This window comes from Lasioglossum baleicum, chromosome 18, assembly GCF_051020765.1.
Source record: "Lasioglossum baleicum chromosome 18, iyLasBale1, whole genome shotgun sequence".
NCBI classification, from domain to species: domain Eukaryota; kingdom Metazoa; phylum Arthropoda; class Insecta; order Hymenoptera; family Halictidae; genus Lasioglossum; species Lasioglossum baleicum.
In genome coordinates, this window is record NC_134946.1 from 7,047,187 (window position 1) to 7,066,767 (window position 19,581).

Sequence of the window (19,581 nt, forward strand, 5' to 3'; positions counted from 1 at the left end):
AGAAGAAGAAGAGGAGGAGAAGCGAGGATTGGGCAGGAACAGGGCGAAAAGAGAAGAGGAGAATAGAATGGCGAGAGTATGGGGAGGAGAGGGTAGGGCGATGCGTATTTATGTTGTGGGATATATCAGAGGCAAGCAGTCAGGGGCGGTGCGTGTACAAAGGGAACGCCGACGGTGCCGTCACGATCGTTCACCCCAACAGGGGCGTAACTCTCTTGGTTTCTCTCTGCCAGTTTCTTTCCCTCCCTCCTGAACCCCTGAACCACGATATCCGAGGCGTACTGCCAAGCCCACGTATTATGTATTCGCCGCATTTTGTTCGTATAGTGAAAATGCGCGGGCACGTCGCTCAGACGAAACAGAAAAAGGAACACGCGACTCCAACAGAAGAAATCGTTGTTTAGCGTAACACCGTTATTGTCGTACAGACCGCTGCAGGACCTTCCACATAAACCCGGTATTTCTTCAAGCAGTCGCACAAACGGCTCACGTAAAACAATCAATTCAAAATTGATCACAATTATTGTAAGTTAAGCGTTATTGTAGGCAATTATGTACGCGAATCTTCACGCAAGTATTAGATGAAACATTATTTCGTTTCTAACCAATGAAAAATAATACGGAAACATTATGAAACTGTAGCGAAATTATTCGTTCCTTTGTGGTTTGCTATTTATAACTTTTAGACTTTTGCTTACTGTTCTTGTTTGTACTGCCAAAAATACGGTAAGGTTTCGATGTAGCGTTAAAATCGATAAACATGTCAGAATATTGTAATTACACGAAAGATAAGGAACCTTTCATTATCCAACGATTAACTGTTTCGACTTCTGCTACTTTTGTATTAAACGACTCACATAAGTCAATCAATTCAAAATCGACCTCAATCATTGTAAGTTAAGCGGTATTCTAGGCAATTATCTATACTTCTTCTATTTCAAATCCAAAAAAGACTGCGGATTTTCACGCAAGTACTAACTAGACGAAACATTATTTTGCTTCTGACCAATGAAAAATAATACGGAAACATTATGAAACTGTAGCGAAATTATTCGTTCCTTTGTGGTTTGCTATTTATAACTTTTAGACTTTTGCTTACTGTCCTTGTTTGTACTGCCAAAAATACGGTATGTTTCGATGTAGCGTTAAAATCGATAAACATGTCAGAATATTGTAATTACACGAAAGATAAGGAACCTTTCATTATCCAACGATTAACTGTTTCGACTTCTGCTACTTTTGTATTAAACGACTCACATAAGTCAATCAATTCAAAATTGACCTCAATCATTGTAAGTTAAGCGTTATTCTAGGCAATTATCTATACTTCTTCTATTTCAAATCCAAAAAAGACTGCGGATTTTCACGCAAGTACTAACTAGACGAAACATTATTTTGCTTCTGACCAATGAAAAATAATACGGAAACATTATGAAACTGTAGCGAAATTATTCGTTCCTTTGTGGTTTGCTATTTATAACTTTTAGACTTTTGCTTACTGTCCTTGTTTGTACTGCCAAAAATACGGTAAGGTTTCGAAGTAGCGTTAAAATCGATAAACATGTCAGAATATTGTAATTACACGAAAGATAAGGAACCTTTCATTATCCAACGATTAACTGTTTCGACTTCTGCTACTTTTGTATTAAACGACTCACATAAGTCAATCAATTCAAAATCGACCTCAATCATTGTAAGTTAAGCGTTATTCTAGGCAATTATCTATACTTCTTCTATTTCAAATCCAAAAAAGACTGCGGATTTTCACGCAAGTACTAACTAGACGAAACATTATTTTGCTTCTGACCAATGAAAAATAATACGGAAACATTATCAAACTGTAGCGAACTTTTTACATCTACTTGCTGTCCTTGTTTGTACGGGCAAAGAATACGGAATGTTTCGAAGTACAACCATGAAATTGATAAACATGTCAGCATATTGTAATTACACGAAAGATAAGGAACCTTTCACCATCCGTGATATACGGTGCTAATTTTATTGTAGATTCGAAATGTAGATTGACTTTCTTCGTTGATTACCCGCTCGTTAGCTATATTATTGAGAAACGGTTTTCTTTCTCGCACAGCTGAGAAACTAGACGAACAAGTTTGTTAGTTACATGTATCAACGGCACAGGAAGTTTCGTTTTTTCGGTGTTCTGCCTACAACCAGGTTTTTCCAGCGTGCACCGACGGTTTCAGCATTCCTAAACGATCGTTAATAATCAGTGTCTTGTAACGCGCGTATAGTTCGAATACGAAAACGTACAAAAATGTCGTCTATGATTAAAACGACAGGATCTATAGATCGAGACGAATTTTTTTTCGTGGAGCCGCGCGATTGGTTCGAAGCTTGTAACTACGCGCCGGAAAAAAAAAACCGGTCTTGCGTTCGACGATTTCACGATGGACGGCTTCCCTCTGTTATAAGCGCCATTAGTGCAAATAAGGTCCTGAACTGTCAGACTAATCGAACCAACCATACCATTCGGAAAATAAGTTGATAACCGTTAATTGGAGCCAGTAATTATGAAAGTATGCCGAGCAAAAAATATCGGAAGGTAAGATAAACTGAATTAATGCAGAAGATAAGTCGTTCATAGACAGATAGCGCAATCCTAAAAATTGTATGATTAATGTTTCAACGTGTAGAATGATAAACGGTTAAATGTCTCATATATTGGTAATAGTCAAATTCTTATTTATATTGTGCATTTATCAGTATTATTTATGTCTACACAAACTCTCCACATGATTAAACATCATTATGTACAATATCTACAAAGAAGTACTATTGCAGCGTTTATTTCATTATTTACGGTCTAAATATTGACAAATACTGGAGAGAATGTTATACAAATATGTGGAACTTATTTTGTTTCATTACAAAAAGATGCTTTTAATAATGAAAACAAGAAACGTCGAATTTTCTCTGATATTGTGATAAAACAATAAACTCGATTCCTTAGCATAAACAGTGTTTATACAAAAGCATACGTAAGTATACACTGTATACAAATGTAGTCGTTATTCATTTCTTGATACTTGGACTAAATAATTGAACTAGAAACTAAAACTCATTATAGCCATCTGAGGCTTTACTACTTTTAGAGACTCAATGGTTTTCGAAAAATGGCAGCAACGTCCTTCTAGTTTCAGATATTTGGCTCAATTTATCAGCAAATACTACTTGAACATCATACAGTAAAATATGCACATTAATGTTTTGAAGAAACGTAGTTTTACAAAATAAAAAATATCTGCACCTGTTGCAAGAAGCAGAAGCGACTTATGGACGTCTTTCTTCAATTATTTGAATAGGTCGAGAGTAATACGTATACATATGGTTTCTCTTTAATTCTTTCAATTTTCCTATTGTTTTTCAAATTGCAATTATTCGTTTTCGTCATAAATGCATACCTCCGCAGTTTACTAAGGATGGATCGATCCATAGAACAGTAACATGTAGAAACACTGACTATATTTATTCAAAGAAGCAGGGTAATTACAAGGAGTACGAACTAATTTGTACACCTAATAGTTATCGGTTTCCAGGATCGCGGAGAATTACGAAACGAACCAGAATTAGCAGAAAGAAGCAGATGCAGGGAACGCTTTGATTCGTGGCAAGCCGTGCTTCTGTGAGAATCAAACTTAGAACCGTGATCTACGCAGTCCACATCCCCCCACGACGGAATTGCAATTCACGATGTAATCTCTAGGGAACGAGCATCGATCACACGGAGATCTTGGTCGACGTCAAAATATTTCCAGAGACATTTCGCACGGCGGGAGAACCGGGCCGTTTGATCAACGGGATGGCTCCCGGTAAATTTCGAATCTATTTTTCGGATGTTCGACATGCGAAAAAAAGAATCAGACATGGCAGAATCGATCCTTGGGGAAAGGAAGTGTTCGTCCGTAACACAGAATTCCTCCGATCGATTGCTTGTATTCTTAAAGAAGCATTCTTAGTCGACTATCCACGTTGAAGGCGTGAAAACAGCCCTCAAAGTTGGGGGTCGAAAGTATACATATTTTTCGAAACACTGTCTTCAGAAAATTGGCCATAACTTTCTATCTGGTAACGCTATCGTTATACTTTCTGCAGCGAAAATTTAACTGGCAATTATACCTTTCCAACGGTATAAACTTGTTCGCGTAATTCTCACCCTTTGAAATTCTATAGCTGACAAACAAAAAGTGTTCCTTTACGACAGTCCCTTAGCGTTCAAATACCTGTTGCATCCACTGCATATAAAACAATTCATGAAAATGAGAATTTTCATAAAGATCTGCAGTCTAGTGATGAATATAATTTTGCAGGCGATCTCCTCTTTCGGGAAATAGGCTTCTTGTACATGTATGATACGGACTAACCATTATGTTATCCGTCGATTCTATGCAGAGATTTGAATTCGACGATTACGAAAATATTCTATTGAATGGTTGATCGTGTAAAACGAATGAGAAGGAGGAAGATAGAGGTTCGAGATGAACGGAACATGCTCGGATCGGAGTGATGGGTCTTTCTTATCGTAGAATAGATAGAAGGCGTATCGAGAAGGGCCAAGGAGGCGGTTGACAAATGAAGAAGACGGCATCCCTTTGAATTCACCGGCCATAAAGGACTGTAAACGCATCCGACACGAACCCGGCCGCAAGTATCGTTGGCAACGGTGAAGACGTTCGCAGAGTTTCGGGCGTACGGTGGCGATTAAAAAAATGTTAACGAGCCGGATATGGCTGACGGTTAAGGATATGGCGGAAAGGTTAAGGCGAATCGCGCGAATCCATCGAGAGGGTTCGATAGGTCGGAAGGTTCGAGGTATTCGATGGACAGCCGATTGACGGAAAGAGACATCGGCATACCGATAATATCTCCGATATAACGCCGGCATTATTGTGTACTGACAGACCGCGATTTATTATACCGCTGTCTGTCTCCCCGTCACCATAATTACTGGATACTCATGCTACATACTCCCTTACCGTTAATGAGCCAGAATTTGTCCCGTACTGGCTTTTTCTATTATTATTTCATTGATTCGAAAGAGTACAACATTGCAACAAAACAAACTGCAGTGATGTAGACATTTAAAATCAGCTAAAACTTTATAGCATTCCGCATTACATTTCTATTTATTCTTTTGTTTGATATTATTGCCAGACTGTGGATCTTTATGGAAAACAAAAATTGTTTGTATCAATAATTATATTAGACAGAGGATCTTTATGCAAAATAAAAATTTTCTACCTGATTTGCAAACTCCAGTGTGAAATAGAAATTTATTTTCTTTCTTAATATGTTTAATAGGTTGAAAATACTATAACAGTATTTTTAAATTCTTCTAATGTTTGCACATACTGTTTTAAATCTTCTTTAAGGGCCCAAATGAAGTTTTAAAAAATGCCTTTTTTATTTTTGCACGTAACCTTGTAAATTATAATTATTTGGAAAATCTTTTTTGCATATCATTTCGTAAACCAATGCTTCTAATTGAATATAAACAATCAGGTCGTTTGTTACAATTATAAAAAAGTTATTCTGTTTTAAAAGGCGTATGAATACCTTGTACACCCACTGCATACATATATGTATTGTATTTCAACACGAAGACGGCAAACAAGATTAAATTTCTTTAAGCCAAAAATCCATTGATTTGACAAGTGGTTAATTTTATAACTAATTGTCTTTTTATTTTGGAGAAGTGCCGCATGTGAAACGGAGTTACTCAATTACGCCAACGCGGAACGGTTTTGGCTTTCTCTGGTATCCGTCCTCGTAGTCGTATTCCTTCAAAGTATCATTAGTCACCTTACCATCGTAACATTTCCTCGGCCCTCGAGGAGGGACGCCAAACTATTCTACCCATTTTGTTCACGGTAGAGGGTGGCAGAGGTGTTTATGGTAATCTCACAAATATTCTTCGTAAACCGCCGAAGGTGGTCTGTTGTAACCATCATTTTTCAGTTACATCAAAATCTTTAGTCACACTTGCTAAAGGAAAATTAATCGTTATACCACAATAGTGTGCTGATCGTCGAATTGAATACACGGAATATCTAATTTGAAAAAGAAAATCCGGGGCTGAACGTTTCTTCAGCCAATAATCATGTTTAATGCGTTGCGATTTTACAGTGGATTCTTTTTTAACAAATATGTGCGCGCGCTTCTTTTGCTGATCTACAAATTAAGAGCCATCATAAAGCCATTATTTGGCTTTAACGAGCCATTTCTACCCAAATGAGTTTTTCTGTTACGTGCGCTTATCATGCCGCATTAATTTGAAGATAACCCCCTTCGCCATTCTCATTTTCATTTATAGGAAAATTGAGTAGATGAAATTCAAGATTGGTGAAAAGCTTTCAAAATTGAAGACGTCAATATATGATTTCTCCTCCATTAAAATGATTAACCCTTTGCACTCCGAATTACTTTTCAATTTTATTGCTAACAACTGCCCACTATTTTAAGTGTTCTATTTGAAATTTACTTCAAAGGACACTTCCATGACTGCTACTCATCTTAAATAATTTTTTTTTGTTCACAAAATTATATTAAATATAGCTCCCAAACTTTCGTGTAATTTATATTTATATTTGTATTCGTACATATAAAAACTCGCGTTTCATTTATATTTTCCTTTCTCTTAAGTTATGAGAATAATTCTTGCAAATTCTTGCAATCGATGCAGACAAGTTTTATTTCGCATAAAGATCCGCAGTCTAGTTATTACATTCCGATTGACAAAACGGTATCTAATCTTCAGAGTTTTCGTATTTTTCGAGTCGCCAATTTGTCTCCGATAAATTTCGAAGTATTCCAAGTAACATTATTTAATATAAATCTGTGTACAGATAAGAAAAGTGTGATAAGGCAGACTAGAATGCTAGGAACTGGCACGAATGTGTAATTTATGAGAGACTGCCTGCTCGCAATGAGATAACAAATTCTCCGTTATTAAATTTAGCAAAATGCATCAGAGAAAACAAGATTAGTATAAGCAAGGTATCGCCAACAAATTGATGATACACGCATTCTGTTAAGATACTGTTATTCTAGGGAACGAAGCTTGACACATTGACAACAATCTGATGCGAGACCACCTTTACTACAGCCGGGGCGTTTATCTTACCTGTTATCTCAAAGCTACCACAATTTGTCAGACTGAAGCCAACTTGGTCGGGACACGATCTCGATCAAATACATATGTTTAGTTTTACCGTACAAGTCGGGACAATGTGGTAACACTGTTTATACAAGTCCTATTTCGACGTTAACTATGTGACGATTTTTGACAATAATTTTACTATTAATTCAGACATCTACATATAACATATTGGGTTAGAATTGTTTTATTCAAGCAATGAATTTTAATCAATAAAATATTTTTCATTGTGTTCGATGATCGTTTACCATCTTTCTGATAGCTTCATAATTCCGCGTTCATCAAACTTCTGGTCCTTATCGGCAAAAAACTGTGTTCTGCCACACACATCTTTGATAACACGTAAAAAATTATTGGAGCTTAGTTGGGAAGTGATGTCACATCCACCATATAGCCCGGACATTGCACCATCAGATTACCATTTATTCCGAAGTTTACAGAACTCTTTGAATGGTAAAACATTCGCTAATGATGATCACCTGAAATCGCATTTGCATCAGTTTCTTGCCAATAAGGACCAGAAGTTTTACGAGCGCGGAATTATGAAGCTAAATGTACCAGAAAGGTGGCTGAAGATCATCAAACAAAATGGAAAATATTTTATTGATTACAATTTATTGCTTGGATAAAAAAATTGGCTTTTATTTCATCTTAAAATACCGAAATTACTTTCTACAACAAGAGTTGTAGGGTATGGAGCGTATAATATCGGTAAAAAACAAATTTCGAAAATAGTCTATTTTCATGGCGAAATCTAGGTCACCTTTTACAAATAGGAACACATATTTTTGTTTTACCATATTTAGAGAACATTGAGACGAACTCGAAACACATTACGTGATATTTTTACTAACATATTACTCAATTTACAGTAGTGGAAATGTGAAACAGTCTGCTATCAAATAATGTTTATACTGCCTTAACACTAAACCTACCGAGCCTTAAAAGTAACTGGTACACATGTTCCCTTATAAAAATGACAAGATCGATTTTATTTAGACTTTGTGCAGCTCCTATTGTCCGCCACTAAAGATATCCGTACAATCATTTCTTAAAAAATTATATTTTTCGTATCAATAAACGTGAAATAAAAAATCTGGAACCGGTCATTCTGACCGCGGTGATGATAGGTTTAGTGTTAAAGTCGAATACGACGAAAAGCTGAACATTTCACGTGTCCACTAACTATAAATCAAGTAATATGCTAGTAAAAATACCATGCAATATGTGTTTTGAGTTCGTCTCGATGTCCTCTAAACATGGTAAAACAAAAATATGTGTTCCTATTTGTAAAACCCGAGGTGACCTTAATTTCGCCATGAAAACAAACTGTTTTCGAAATTTTTTTGACTGATATGTATTATGCACTCCATACTCTGCAACTCTTTTTCTTTTTGTCAGATGGCTGCAAGTGAGTGAGAAATCGTATGTCATGTTAAACGGAACACTCTGTATACATATGTTACGTATCGAGATATTACTATACACACATACGTATACAGTGTTGTGGCACCAAAGGATTAAATGGAGAGTAGAAACCTGCAATACCGCATGTGCTTCCATCGCCACCTATTAGCACCATGAGTATGCTGCTTACACAGCAACAATGTTTGTTACTGGATAAATCTGACCTCAGACGAGATAAAAGAATAGATCTAACATCGCAAACGACGTATAAAGGTGAACTTAACATGAATTAACATTAATTTCTCATTTGTGACTGACAGTCGACTGCCATACCGACATAAAAATCGGGGCACGCGGAGACTGTTTGAAGCGTCCTCTTCTCACGGACAACGGTCAGCTGAAAAAACTATGCACTGAAATAGTATCGAACGGGGAATTCCCCCGCGCAAAGTGAATGTGTACGTGTGAAATACGTTTCCTCTTTCGGGGCGGTTATCCGAAAATGATAGAGAATGTATAATCAGATGATGTAGTAGAGAAAGCGGATACAAAGGTCGCCGCAATTCGAGGCATTTGTCGAACCATCCTGATTATAAAACCAGCTAAAACTTTATAAATATTCCAGATTTTATTTTATTTTATTATTTCAAATATTATCGCCAGACTGTGGATCTTTATGGAAAATAAAAATTGTTTGCATCAATAATAATTAGACAGATGATCTTTATGGTAAGTAAAAATTTTCTACCTGATTTGCAACAAACTCGAGTGAAATAGAAATTTATTTTCTTTCTTAATATGTTTAAAAGGTTGAAAATAATATAACAGTATTTTAAAATTCTTCTAATATGTTTACCGTTTTAAATTACACCTACTCATTTTTGTCATAAATGCACAAAATTCGTTGTCTAATTATGATAAACAGGAGTCGAACCGTTTCTTTCTTCCTTTAATAATTTTAATAAGCTGAGACTAATACATCGATATCCTTAATTATTGTAATTTCGGTGCTGCTTTAAATCGGGCCAAGTCGTTTTTATCAGAAGTGCATAAAGTTTGCAGTCTAATTGTTATTTTACATCATGTCCATAACTATGGTTGAAAAAACAATATAGAACAATACGTTCCGCAACTATTTAAATGCGATCTTCATTTATTTATCAACGTGAAAATCTTTACGCATATATTTACGCATAGATGCATTTTCATGTGCATAACTGTATTTGACATTAGATTTAAACTTTCCTTAATTATAAATGCGAGTAAATGAGTGTTTATTGTGTAAAAACCGATTATAACTACCAATACCAGTGAAAAGTCTGTGTCTCCAGTTTCTTTTTCAATATCTTTGCAATTCCATGAGTAGACTGCGGATTTTTATACGAAGTAAAAATTTATACTATATTTCAAATACACAAGGGCTGCATAGAAATTTATTTCTTTTAATTTTATTTAACTTTCTTAATCATTTGAATGAGTTGGAAATTGTCTAGTAGTATTTTAAAATATTTTTACTGTTTTGCATTTGATTACTCATTCTTGCCTGTGCATAATGACACTGATTTTCACATACAATGTTGTCCATTACTTCATTCAATAGGCAAATAGCAGTTAAGTCGGGGGATGTTTTAGTTTGTGATGCGTATTTCACACATTTCTAATACATACCAGTTCCTTGAAAAGTTAATTCCTCACGTCAAAAGCTAATTTCTTACGTAAAGAAGCTAATTTGTGTCGTAAGGAAGCTAGCTTCTTTCCTAATTTTGCTAAAACGAACAAATCCCGTAAAATTAAGAACCATTTGTAATATAAACCATAGTTTAATGCATCAAAATCTTAATGATATCGTTAATGTAATGAAGAGTCTACAAAACCGACATTAAATACATTCCATTTTTAATATTGGAACAAATTGATTTCGACACAAACAATAGAAGTCTATAAAAATTATTAGCCACGCTATTTTTCTAAATTTCGAATTATTACATTTGTAGTTTAAAGTAATGCCAAATAATATCAATAATGAGAAAACTATTTATACACTCATCTTTCACATACTAAAGTTTAATTTTCAGAAGTAAAAATGTATGTCGACACAGTATCGCAGCCATAGAAGTAGAAGGGTTAAACATGAAAATAAATCGCAATAATAAATACGTGTTAAATATCTTTCGATTTTGTACATCTGTACATTTAATTTTCTTGAATATCTCCGAGAGTATTAGGCCTAGACAAAAATTTCAAAATCCAATTTGTGCGTCTTTGAAGGACGAATCTTTTCGTGTATCTTTTCTCGAAGATATTCAAGAAAATCGATTTTTCACCCCAACTTTGAGAGCTATTTTCACCCCCTTAACATGAATGTCGGCCGCTATAAAAAAATACGTGTCAAATATTTTTTTGAGTTTTATATCATACCAAAATTTCATTAAAATCGGCGTGTTACGGTTGGGTAACTTCCCTTGTTAGTAAGCACTCCATTATTACCGTTAAATAATAATTAGCACAGTGTGACACATCAAAATTAACATATCCACAGTAGTGTTACTACGTGTGTAATATATCGTCGTCAGTAACACTGTTTATATAATTATTAAAAATACCTGGATTATTCTATGCGAAATCGGACACTTTTCGGAGTACCGTTTCAGAGATTTTGTTCAAAATTAAAATTGAAAACGGATTCTTAACGAGGACACTTGGTACTAATACTTTAATTCGTTTCAAACAATTACAAAATAAATAATGAAAAATAATTACCGAATACTGAATAATTTTTATTGGATACTCTTATACATATTTTCGCTAGATATGAACACCTGAAAACTCATTTTCGTCGGCTCATTAGTTCAGCCGTTATAATTTAATGGAAAAAGGTTGTCACTTCATTTTACACGTCTACAAATCTATCAATTTTCAAGGTTTTGAAAAATCGTTTGCATAAAATCCGAAAAAGTACTATACCACGATTTAGCGTGGTTTGACCTACCTGATAAACTATCAGCATCTATTTGCAACTTGTAATCTACATAGCAAAAAGAACATCTACAGAACAACTTCTAACATTGTATATCGAAGCATTTGTAACAATAAGCAATACGTAATAAGTAGGATGCGAAAGTTTATGCAATTTACAATTTTACGAGACGATTTCTATTAAGGGAGAACCAAATAAGACATTGTTTTCAGTGATACATAGTAGTCTTTGTAGATCTAAAATATGTCAAAATTTGACTAAATTCTGTCGAAGGATATATCCTGGCATTTTTTACAAACGGATAAAGATCCGAGTCTAGTAAGAAGTTTTGTTTTCTACCTTGTATCGTTAAAAAAATTTAATCTTTCACCTGGCGTAAAAAGAAGTTAGCTCAAAGTAATAAATGTTGTAAACTGAGACTTATTTCAGACTTATGATTTTATAATTATTAGAGAAATAGATGAACTTGTATTCGTACGGTAAATTGATCCATCGATCGTTAAAAAAATGTAATTCTTCACCTGGTGCGAAATGAAGTTTGCTCCAAGTAATAAATGTAGTAAACTGAGACTTATTATTTATTAACTGACTGAACCATTTATATGTGTACACACATACTACATTCAAAATCAATTGTGATGTTTATAAATGTATTTGTATAATTTACATAATATAATCAAATCCAGTCCATTTGACCCCACGCTATTTTTAATGTTAATGTATTTGGTATAACAAAGGGGCAGCTCCTAAAGGTACTTCCTTCTTCTATTTCGCCGTATCAATAGAATGCTATTACTTCTAAATAATACTTTATTCATTATAGTAATGATTATAATAACTAGACTGCGGATTTTATGCATTTATAACAAAAAGAGGTACGTACAATTTAAAACAGTGGACATATTTAAAACATGTAACGCAACCAGTGTACACACGCGAGTTCCACCTTAATAAGATGATTAAAAGAAGAAAGAAATTTTCATTTGGCTCCTGTGTCCTGCAATCAATGCGAACATTTCCTATTTTCCATAAAGATCCGCAGCCTAATAATCCCTAATAATATCCCTACTCAAATCTCTTTAATGAGTATTTAATTTACTATGCGTTTTCCCCCCACATCGGTACCAAGTGGTTGCAGCTGCAATATTTAAGGCGGTAGACTAGTTTCCAGAATTACAAGGGTGCAGGATAAAAGCTCTAGATAAAAGATTAATGTAGGTCGCGATCGCCCTCGAAAGTCCTATTTTTTTACGTTTATGAGCATGTACATGGGTATGTAAATGCGCAGTTGTATGCTTCGGAATAATGGAAATTACGCTGCCGAATTATAATTTTTTGCACGGTCGAATAACATCTACCCATTTATTTTCCCAATGTCTCTCGAGGATTATCCTCGCAAAACAACTTCATTATTGAATTTCGCGTAGAAATATCCATTCCTGTCCGTTTCCCAGTCATTGTGTACATGTTTGCTAATACATAATAAATGAATTACATCGAGGAACCCAAACATATGAAACAAATAACGTAGTGTATGCTGACTTATCTTACGATGTCGCTGATAACTAGATTGCGGATCTTCATGCAAAATCGAAATTTTCTGCATCAATTACAAAATATAGAAGCCAAACAAAACGTTCATTCATTTTTCAATGATTCTATAGGCTTGAAAATAGTACATTGATGTATTTCCTGTTTCAAATCGCACCAATTCATTTTTGTTATAAATGCATAAGATCCGCAGTCTACTGATAACCTAGCAGTTGATGCGACATAAAACTGTAAATAAAAAAAAATGTCGATGAAACGGAATATCGTAACGAGATAACAAAAGAAAGGCGCCACAGAAGAAACAGTTTGAGATATTTTCATTGAAAAACAAAGTACTTCGTGCTCAATTTTGTGACGTGTAAATGTACTGCGTATTATTATTTTTGCTAATAAAGCGATATAAAATGCATTGTTCGAGTTATTTTTATTGGCTAACATTTCTTGCGATCTCACAATGTGTATGCAAACATTTGATATGCGAAAACATTCTTTCTTTTTCGTTAATCGAACAAATAAGCCTTCGATAGCTTGTGTGCGCTCAATTTTGTAACGGGGAACGTACTGCGTATTTTAATTTTTGTTAATAAAGCGATATAAAATGCATTGTTGGAGTTATTTTCATTGGCTAACCATTTTCCACGATCTCACAATGTGTAATGCAAACATTTGATACGCGAAGAAATTCTTTCTTTCTTGTTAATGGAACAAATAAGCCTTTAATAGTCATCAATACACCTCACAATGTGTAATGCAAACATTTGATATGCGAAAACATTCTTTCTTTTTCGTTAATCGAACAAATAAGCCTTCGATAGCTTGTGTGCGCTCAATTTTGTAACGGGGAACGTACTGCGTATTTTAATTTTTGTTAATAAAGCGATATAAAATGCATTGTTGGAGTTATTTTCATTGGCTAACCATTTTCCACGATCTCACAATGTGTAATGCAAACATTTGATACGCGAAGAAATTCTTTCTTTCTTGTTAATGGAACAAATAAGCCTTTAATAGTCATCAATACACCTCACAATGTGTAATGCAAACATTTGATATGCGAAAACATTCTTTCTTTTTTGTTAATGGAACAAATGAGGCTCGTGTCCGCTCAATTTTGTGAGTAACAGTATATCCTTGTCCTAGAGGTTAATGTTCACGGTCATTAGTGTTAATGCGAACGAGATATACGAGCATACTTCATTCATAATGTTCGGACTGTTACACGTTCCGCAGATAATACAGTTCTCTTTGTTATCGTGGTCCAGTGACGACGTCGTGACATATCGCGTAAATCGAGATTAGATTGAGCGAACGATAAGTGTAACGTCCTAAAAAAGTTAGCAAAACCGTGATCTCTTAAAATATCTCGATTCTTTATCTAAGTTACGTGATTTCAATACAAGCGAAGAATAGATACGTTCATGCTTTCAAACCTAAAAATCAAACACCGACGTTTCCATGGTCATTCAATAACCACTACGAAACGGACCGACCTCCGCTTTTCGTACGTAAACACTTGAACATACGTGGGACTTGTTTTATGTTCGTCGCAGAGAGTTGGGCAAAAATTTTATTCAAATAAAGATTTCGAATAAAGCGGGTTTAAAACCGACTTGGAAAAATCCTAGTTTATTCGACATTTTTATCTACATAAGATGTTTGCCCAACTCCGGTTCGTCGGAAACGGAGAAACTCGCAGAACTCGTGAACGTTCTCGCGACTTACCGCTTTCGTCATTACAGCCGAAGTCATATTTCCAACGGGGTGTATAGAAAAAATCCTGTGCTTGCAAAGTATCCCAGTGATAAACGTGTTCGAAGGCTCACTAGCAGCACGCTACGTTTCCACGCCGCGCGGATACGTCACCGTTATTTCAAGTGATAGTTCGTCGAAGCGCACAGTTTTCACTCGAACACTTTGACGCGGTACCGAAATGTGGAGGAGCCGACGGAAACACGGTTACTATTTTGCCAAAGGAGCTCTCTACACAAAAAATCACCGTCGATCGTTGATTTACGCGTGCGGATTCACAGCGGCGGCGATCAAGTGGCGTCGTCGTTCACGATATAATCAAGAAGAATGACTTTAGCGAGTACGTACACAACGAAGAGACAACGATTACGACAGATTGCTCTGTGCGTGTGAAGAGATAACAAGCAGCGTGGAATAGACGGTATTGGAGCCGTGTTACCCACACCACGGTCGCTCTCAGAAGAATTTCGCCGCGAGCAACGAGCACGCTACCTCTTTCTGACAGCTTTTACGTCGATTATCGTCACCAGACTCTGATATCGAAGAGAGAGTAACATATAGAAAAATCATTATTGATATTATTGCTTATTTATAGTTCGCCGTTGCGATACCGTTCACATCCATACATTCGTTTAATGAAACATATGGCGCCTATAACTGCACACACACAGCCGCCTCGAGAAGTTAGATAACGCTTTTCATCGCTAATTTCTCGGAAGAATTCCCGCCAAAGGGTAATTGCAATTTCCACGCGAATGAGTAAAGAAATTCATAGAAGTTTAACTACTGTACACTACGAGGAAAATGGACATTCGAGGTTTTCATTATTAGCAAACTGTTGGGCACTCGAAGAGTCGTTATACGTTACACTTATACTTATACTTTCCGAGGCGACTGTATGTTAGCACGTGCTTATCAAAGATACAATGAACAACAGAGTAGCTTATGTAATATGAGAATTTGATGGTCATGTCTAAATCGTAAACATTAAACACCGTAGAAATATTGCGTGCACTGGTCGAAACATTTTCAGTTGAATAACTTCTGGAATACTAATTCTTATCCTTCTTTGTGTAGTTTTGTTAAAAATATGGTAAACATTTTTAATATGAATTGAAGAATTTGAATTTAATGAAATATAATGAAGGATAAAGTAGTTAATTTTTTGTAGTACATAGGCACTGTACACCTGACGGTTCGGAAAGTGTTGGTTGTAAATAATGCCACGTTTTGTTCGTCCTCGCGACCGTACAAATACGCTTATGTATGTATCTGTGGAATATACATATGTATATGTGGCAATAAAACATGAGATATAATTATTGTGACATTGAACAGCAGATAATTGCATCAAAAATTCCTTATGTCTAGAAAATTACCTCAGAGTTCACTGCATATAATTTTTTTTTAATTTTTCCTCCAAAAATGTTGGATTGTATTATCACGCTGTTTGATCAAATTCTATTGAATTCTACGTTGTTTTATACAATTAATTGTTGAAGGTAGTTGTCAGATAAGACATTAGAAACTGTCACTCGTCTATTTTACCCATTTTGATGATTTTTCATGCATAGACAAAAATGATTTATGAGAAACATTTATGACAAAAATGAGAAGGTGTAATTTAAAACAGTGAAAACATTAGAAGAATTTAAAAATACTATTATATTAGATTGGAAGAAAATAAATTTCTACCTCGCTCCAGTTTGATGCAATTCAGGTACAACATTTCTATTTTGCATAAAGATCAGCTGCCTATTCATGTATTGTATTACTACATAATACATATAGTGACATACGAGAAAAATTTAGAAACTTAGATGATTTTACTTCACATAATTAATTTAGAACAAATGTGATATTAAAAAACTTACGATTTACTGTATGCATAATTGCATACCCTAGTATGTAGAAATTATTGAATGCTGCAATATAAATTCTCTGAAATCTACTTTTGCAAAAAATATATTTTTAAGAATTCTTACCAGGGCACATACTTTAAAATATACAAATCTATAAATGTTTATTTTTATCAATATTGTTTACGGTTCTGTAGTTCAATGCTTTACTACCTGTTCAACTCTAATCATATAAAAATTAGTGCGATACAAATGATTTAATTGTTTACCACTTACAGAAAAATATATCAGACTTTCGCCAATAAAAAAATATTAGCAGAATTTATATCTGGTATCAAGAACAAGTTCAGTATTTTATAAAAAGGTATTTCGATTATAGTTTTAATATTTTCGATAAACAGAGAGTATACAAAAAAGAAAATATAGTATCGAAAATAGTTTTAATATGCAATAAACAGTATAAAAAAGAAAATATAGTATCGAAAGTAGTTTTAATATGCAATAAACAGTATAAAAAAGAAAATATAGTATCGAAAATAGTTTTAATATGCAATAAACAGTATAAAAAAGAAAATATAGTATCGAAAATAGTTTTAACATGCAACAAGCAATAACAGAAATTATTTTCAAATAGGATTTTTATAAACGGCAGACAGTATAATTCGTACGATCAAAAAATATGTCGAAGAGAGAAAATCCTTATACAACTTTATCAGCGGTAGGTATTAAACGGAGTGTATCAGTAAATGGCAAAAAAGATACCCACTGTATCAACTGATCAGATGAGTCGCTCATTTGAGACATGTATCATCCATGCACTAATTTATCGGTGAACGGAAAATCCATCGTCGGATGCATCTGTCCTCAAGATAAAATTCTAAGGAGGATCTAATCCTTTTCACATAATTACAATTTTTTCAAATTGTAATTCGCATATTTAACCTTCAGTTACATTCCGCATTCCACTTTCTACATAACTGGGCGCATTGAACTTTATATCACTCCAACATAAATTTTTATTCAATAAAATAACTACCGTAATGCAAAATAAATATTTCCTAGTGTAGTCGACACCTTCGTTTACGCTTGAATCACTGAATTTCAAGCATTTGAGATTGTAAATACTATATGCGAGTAATTAAAAGTTAAAAATAGCTATTGAGAATAGTTACGATCAAGCCTGTTAGATTTGTTTTTCGCGTTCTTCAACGAATCACAGAAAACAACGGACTAATGAAAAATGAACGTGCCCCAAGTGTATGATGAGCGATGTAAATAAAAAAAAGAATTTCGGTGCACACGAGTTTATTGTTGAAACTGCGTGGGTTTAGCACGTGAAGGTTACAAGAACGCCGCACTCGCAGAAACGGACGTTATAAAGCAAAGAATGTAGTTATTTTTGCAAAGGTGTTGTGACTGGTTTTAATCTGGCTAACCTTGGCTGAGATCTTGTTCAAATACTTTCACCAAACAATTTCGGGGGAACGAAAAGCGATTAGTGTTTGTTACTTTTCAATGACAACTTTTTCGAACCGATGCTGTATTGGAAAACTGAAATATCGGTTGAACGAACAAACCACTGAACTTCATACTTTAGAACTGTCTAACTTTAAGAACAAAAAGAATTTGATATAAATATAGTACGTGTGTAAGATAGGCGAAGAATGTAAGCAATTAAACACTGTTAATGGAAAGTATTTAGTGAAATCAGTGAAAGAAAATATTTAATACATTGGAAAGGGTAAAACAAGTAAACAACAGTAAACGAGTGGAAAGAGAGTCTGTGAAACAGAGTGGCCAAATTAATACTTGTGTCCCCACTCTACCTTCCCCTTCTACGACGCTATTCCCCACGCTTCCGCCGTTGCCCGGTCACGTGACGCGTTTCGCCACTGTCGTTCGTGCCACGATGTCACGTGACTATGGTTGCCATCTATAAAACCGCGAACCCAGGACAAACGGCATAAAAACCCCGGACTTTTCCGTCTGAAAACCGGACACTTTTAACTATAATACTTTTTAAGTTCACTCAACAGCACGAATGAATTTAGTACGATTTTAATTCATTTTAGATCTCAAAAGGCTACTAGCAGATTTAAATAACGCCTGAACACGTTCTGGTGAACCTATGAGAAATTTCTACTACAAATATTTAATAAATTAGACAGTGACCTTTATGCAAAAAAAAAATGTTCTTCATGAATTGCAACAAACAGGAGTGAACTAGAAAATTTTCTTTATCAATATGTTTGATAGGTTGAAAATAATATATCAGTGTTGTTTGTAATTTTTCTAATATACTCATTTTGGTTATAAATGCATATAATCCGCTGCCTATTAATAATATGATGTCCTATATTTTATATTCTTCATTTTAAAATCCATTTAGCTTTGAAAGATAATTTTAATGTGCGTCGTCTCTAAAATCATGCAAAGAGAATCATCCTGCGAAAAGGTATTCGCAATTAGTCATTATTTTATATAACAACTACTGCATGGTTTCTAAGCAGGTACATATTAAGTAATCATATACGGAATGATTTATTACGTGATTAAAATATGATTGTGTTCTAAACGTGACATATTACTTCATCGCTTTGCATCTCGACATCAAATTTTACGAGAAATGCAAGGTAACTCTCATAAATTGATGAATTCGTATTTAGCAAAATTTAAAGAGGTAGAAACAATCGATCAGAAAAATACTATGTTGACGAATAAACCTAGATTATCTACTCTAGTATACGTTGATGGTGCATTGCAACACTAATTCAATCACCTATCGCTAACGCAAAAAGTTAACTACCTTCACTCCATATAAGTACTTATCTCGCTATACACGCAACCAAGTTCGCTCCCAACGA

General features: G+C 34.7%; 1 protein-coding gene across 11 annotated transcripts in view; it reads right to left on the reverse strand.

Moving 5' to 3' along the window:
* The window catches only part of Cnc (NFE2 like bZIP transcription factor cap-n-collar), a 184,870-nt gene that overhangs the window by 143,758 nt on the left and 21,531 nt on the right, over window positions 1-19,581 (reverse strand). Inside the window, exon 1 of one of the 11 annotated variants that reach the window (XM_076442747.1) lies at window positions 14,832-16,999. The exons of the other annotated variants lie outside the window; for them this stretch is intronic. Coding sequence (XP_076298862.1) covers window positions 14,832-14,858 — 27 coding nt within the window. The 5' untranslated portion in view covers window positions 14,859-16,999. Of the gene's footprint in view, window positions 1-14,831; window positions 17,000-19,581 lie in introns of those variants that run through there. 11 annotated transcript variants of the gene reach the window in all.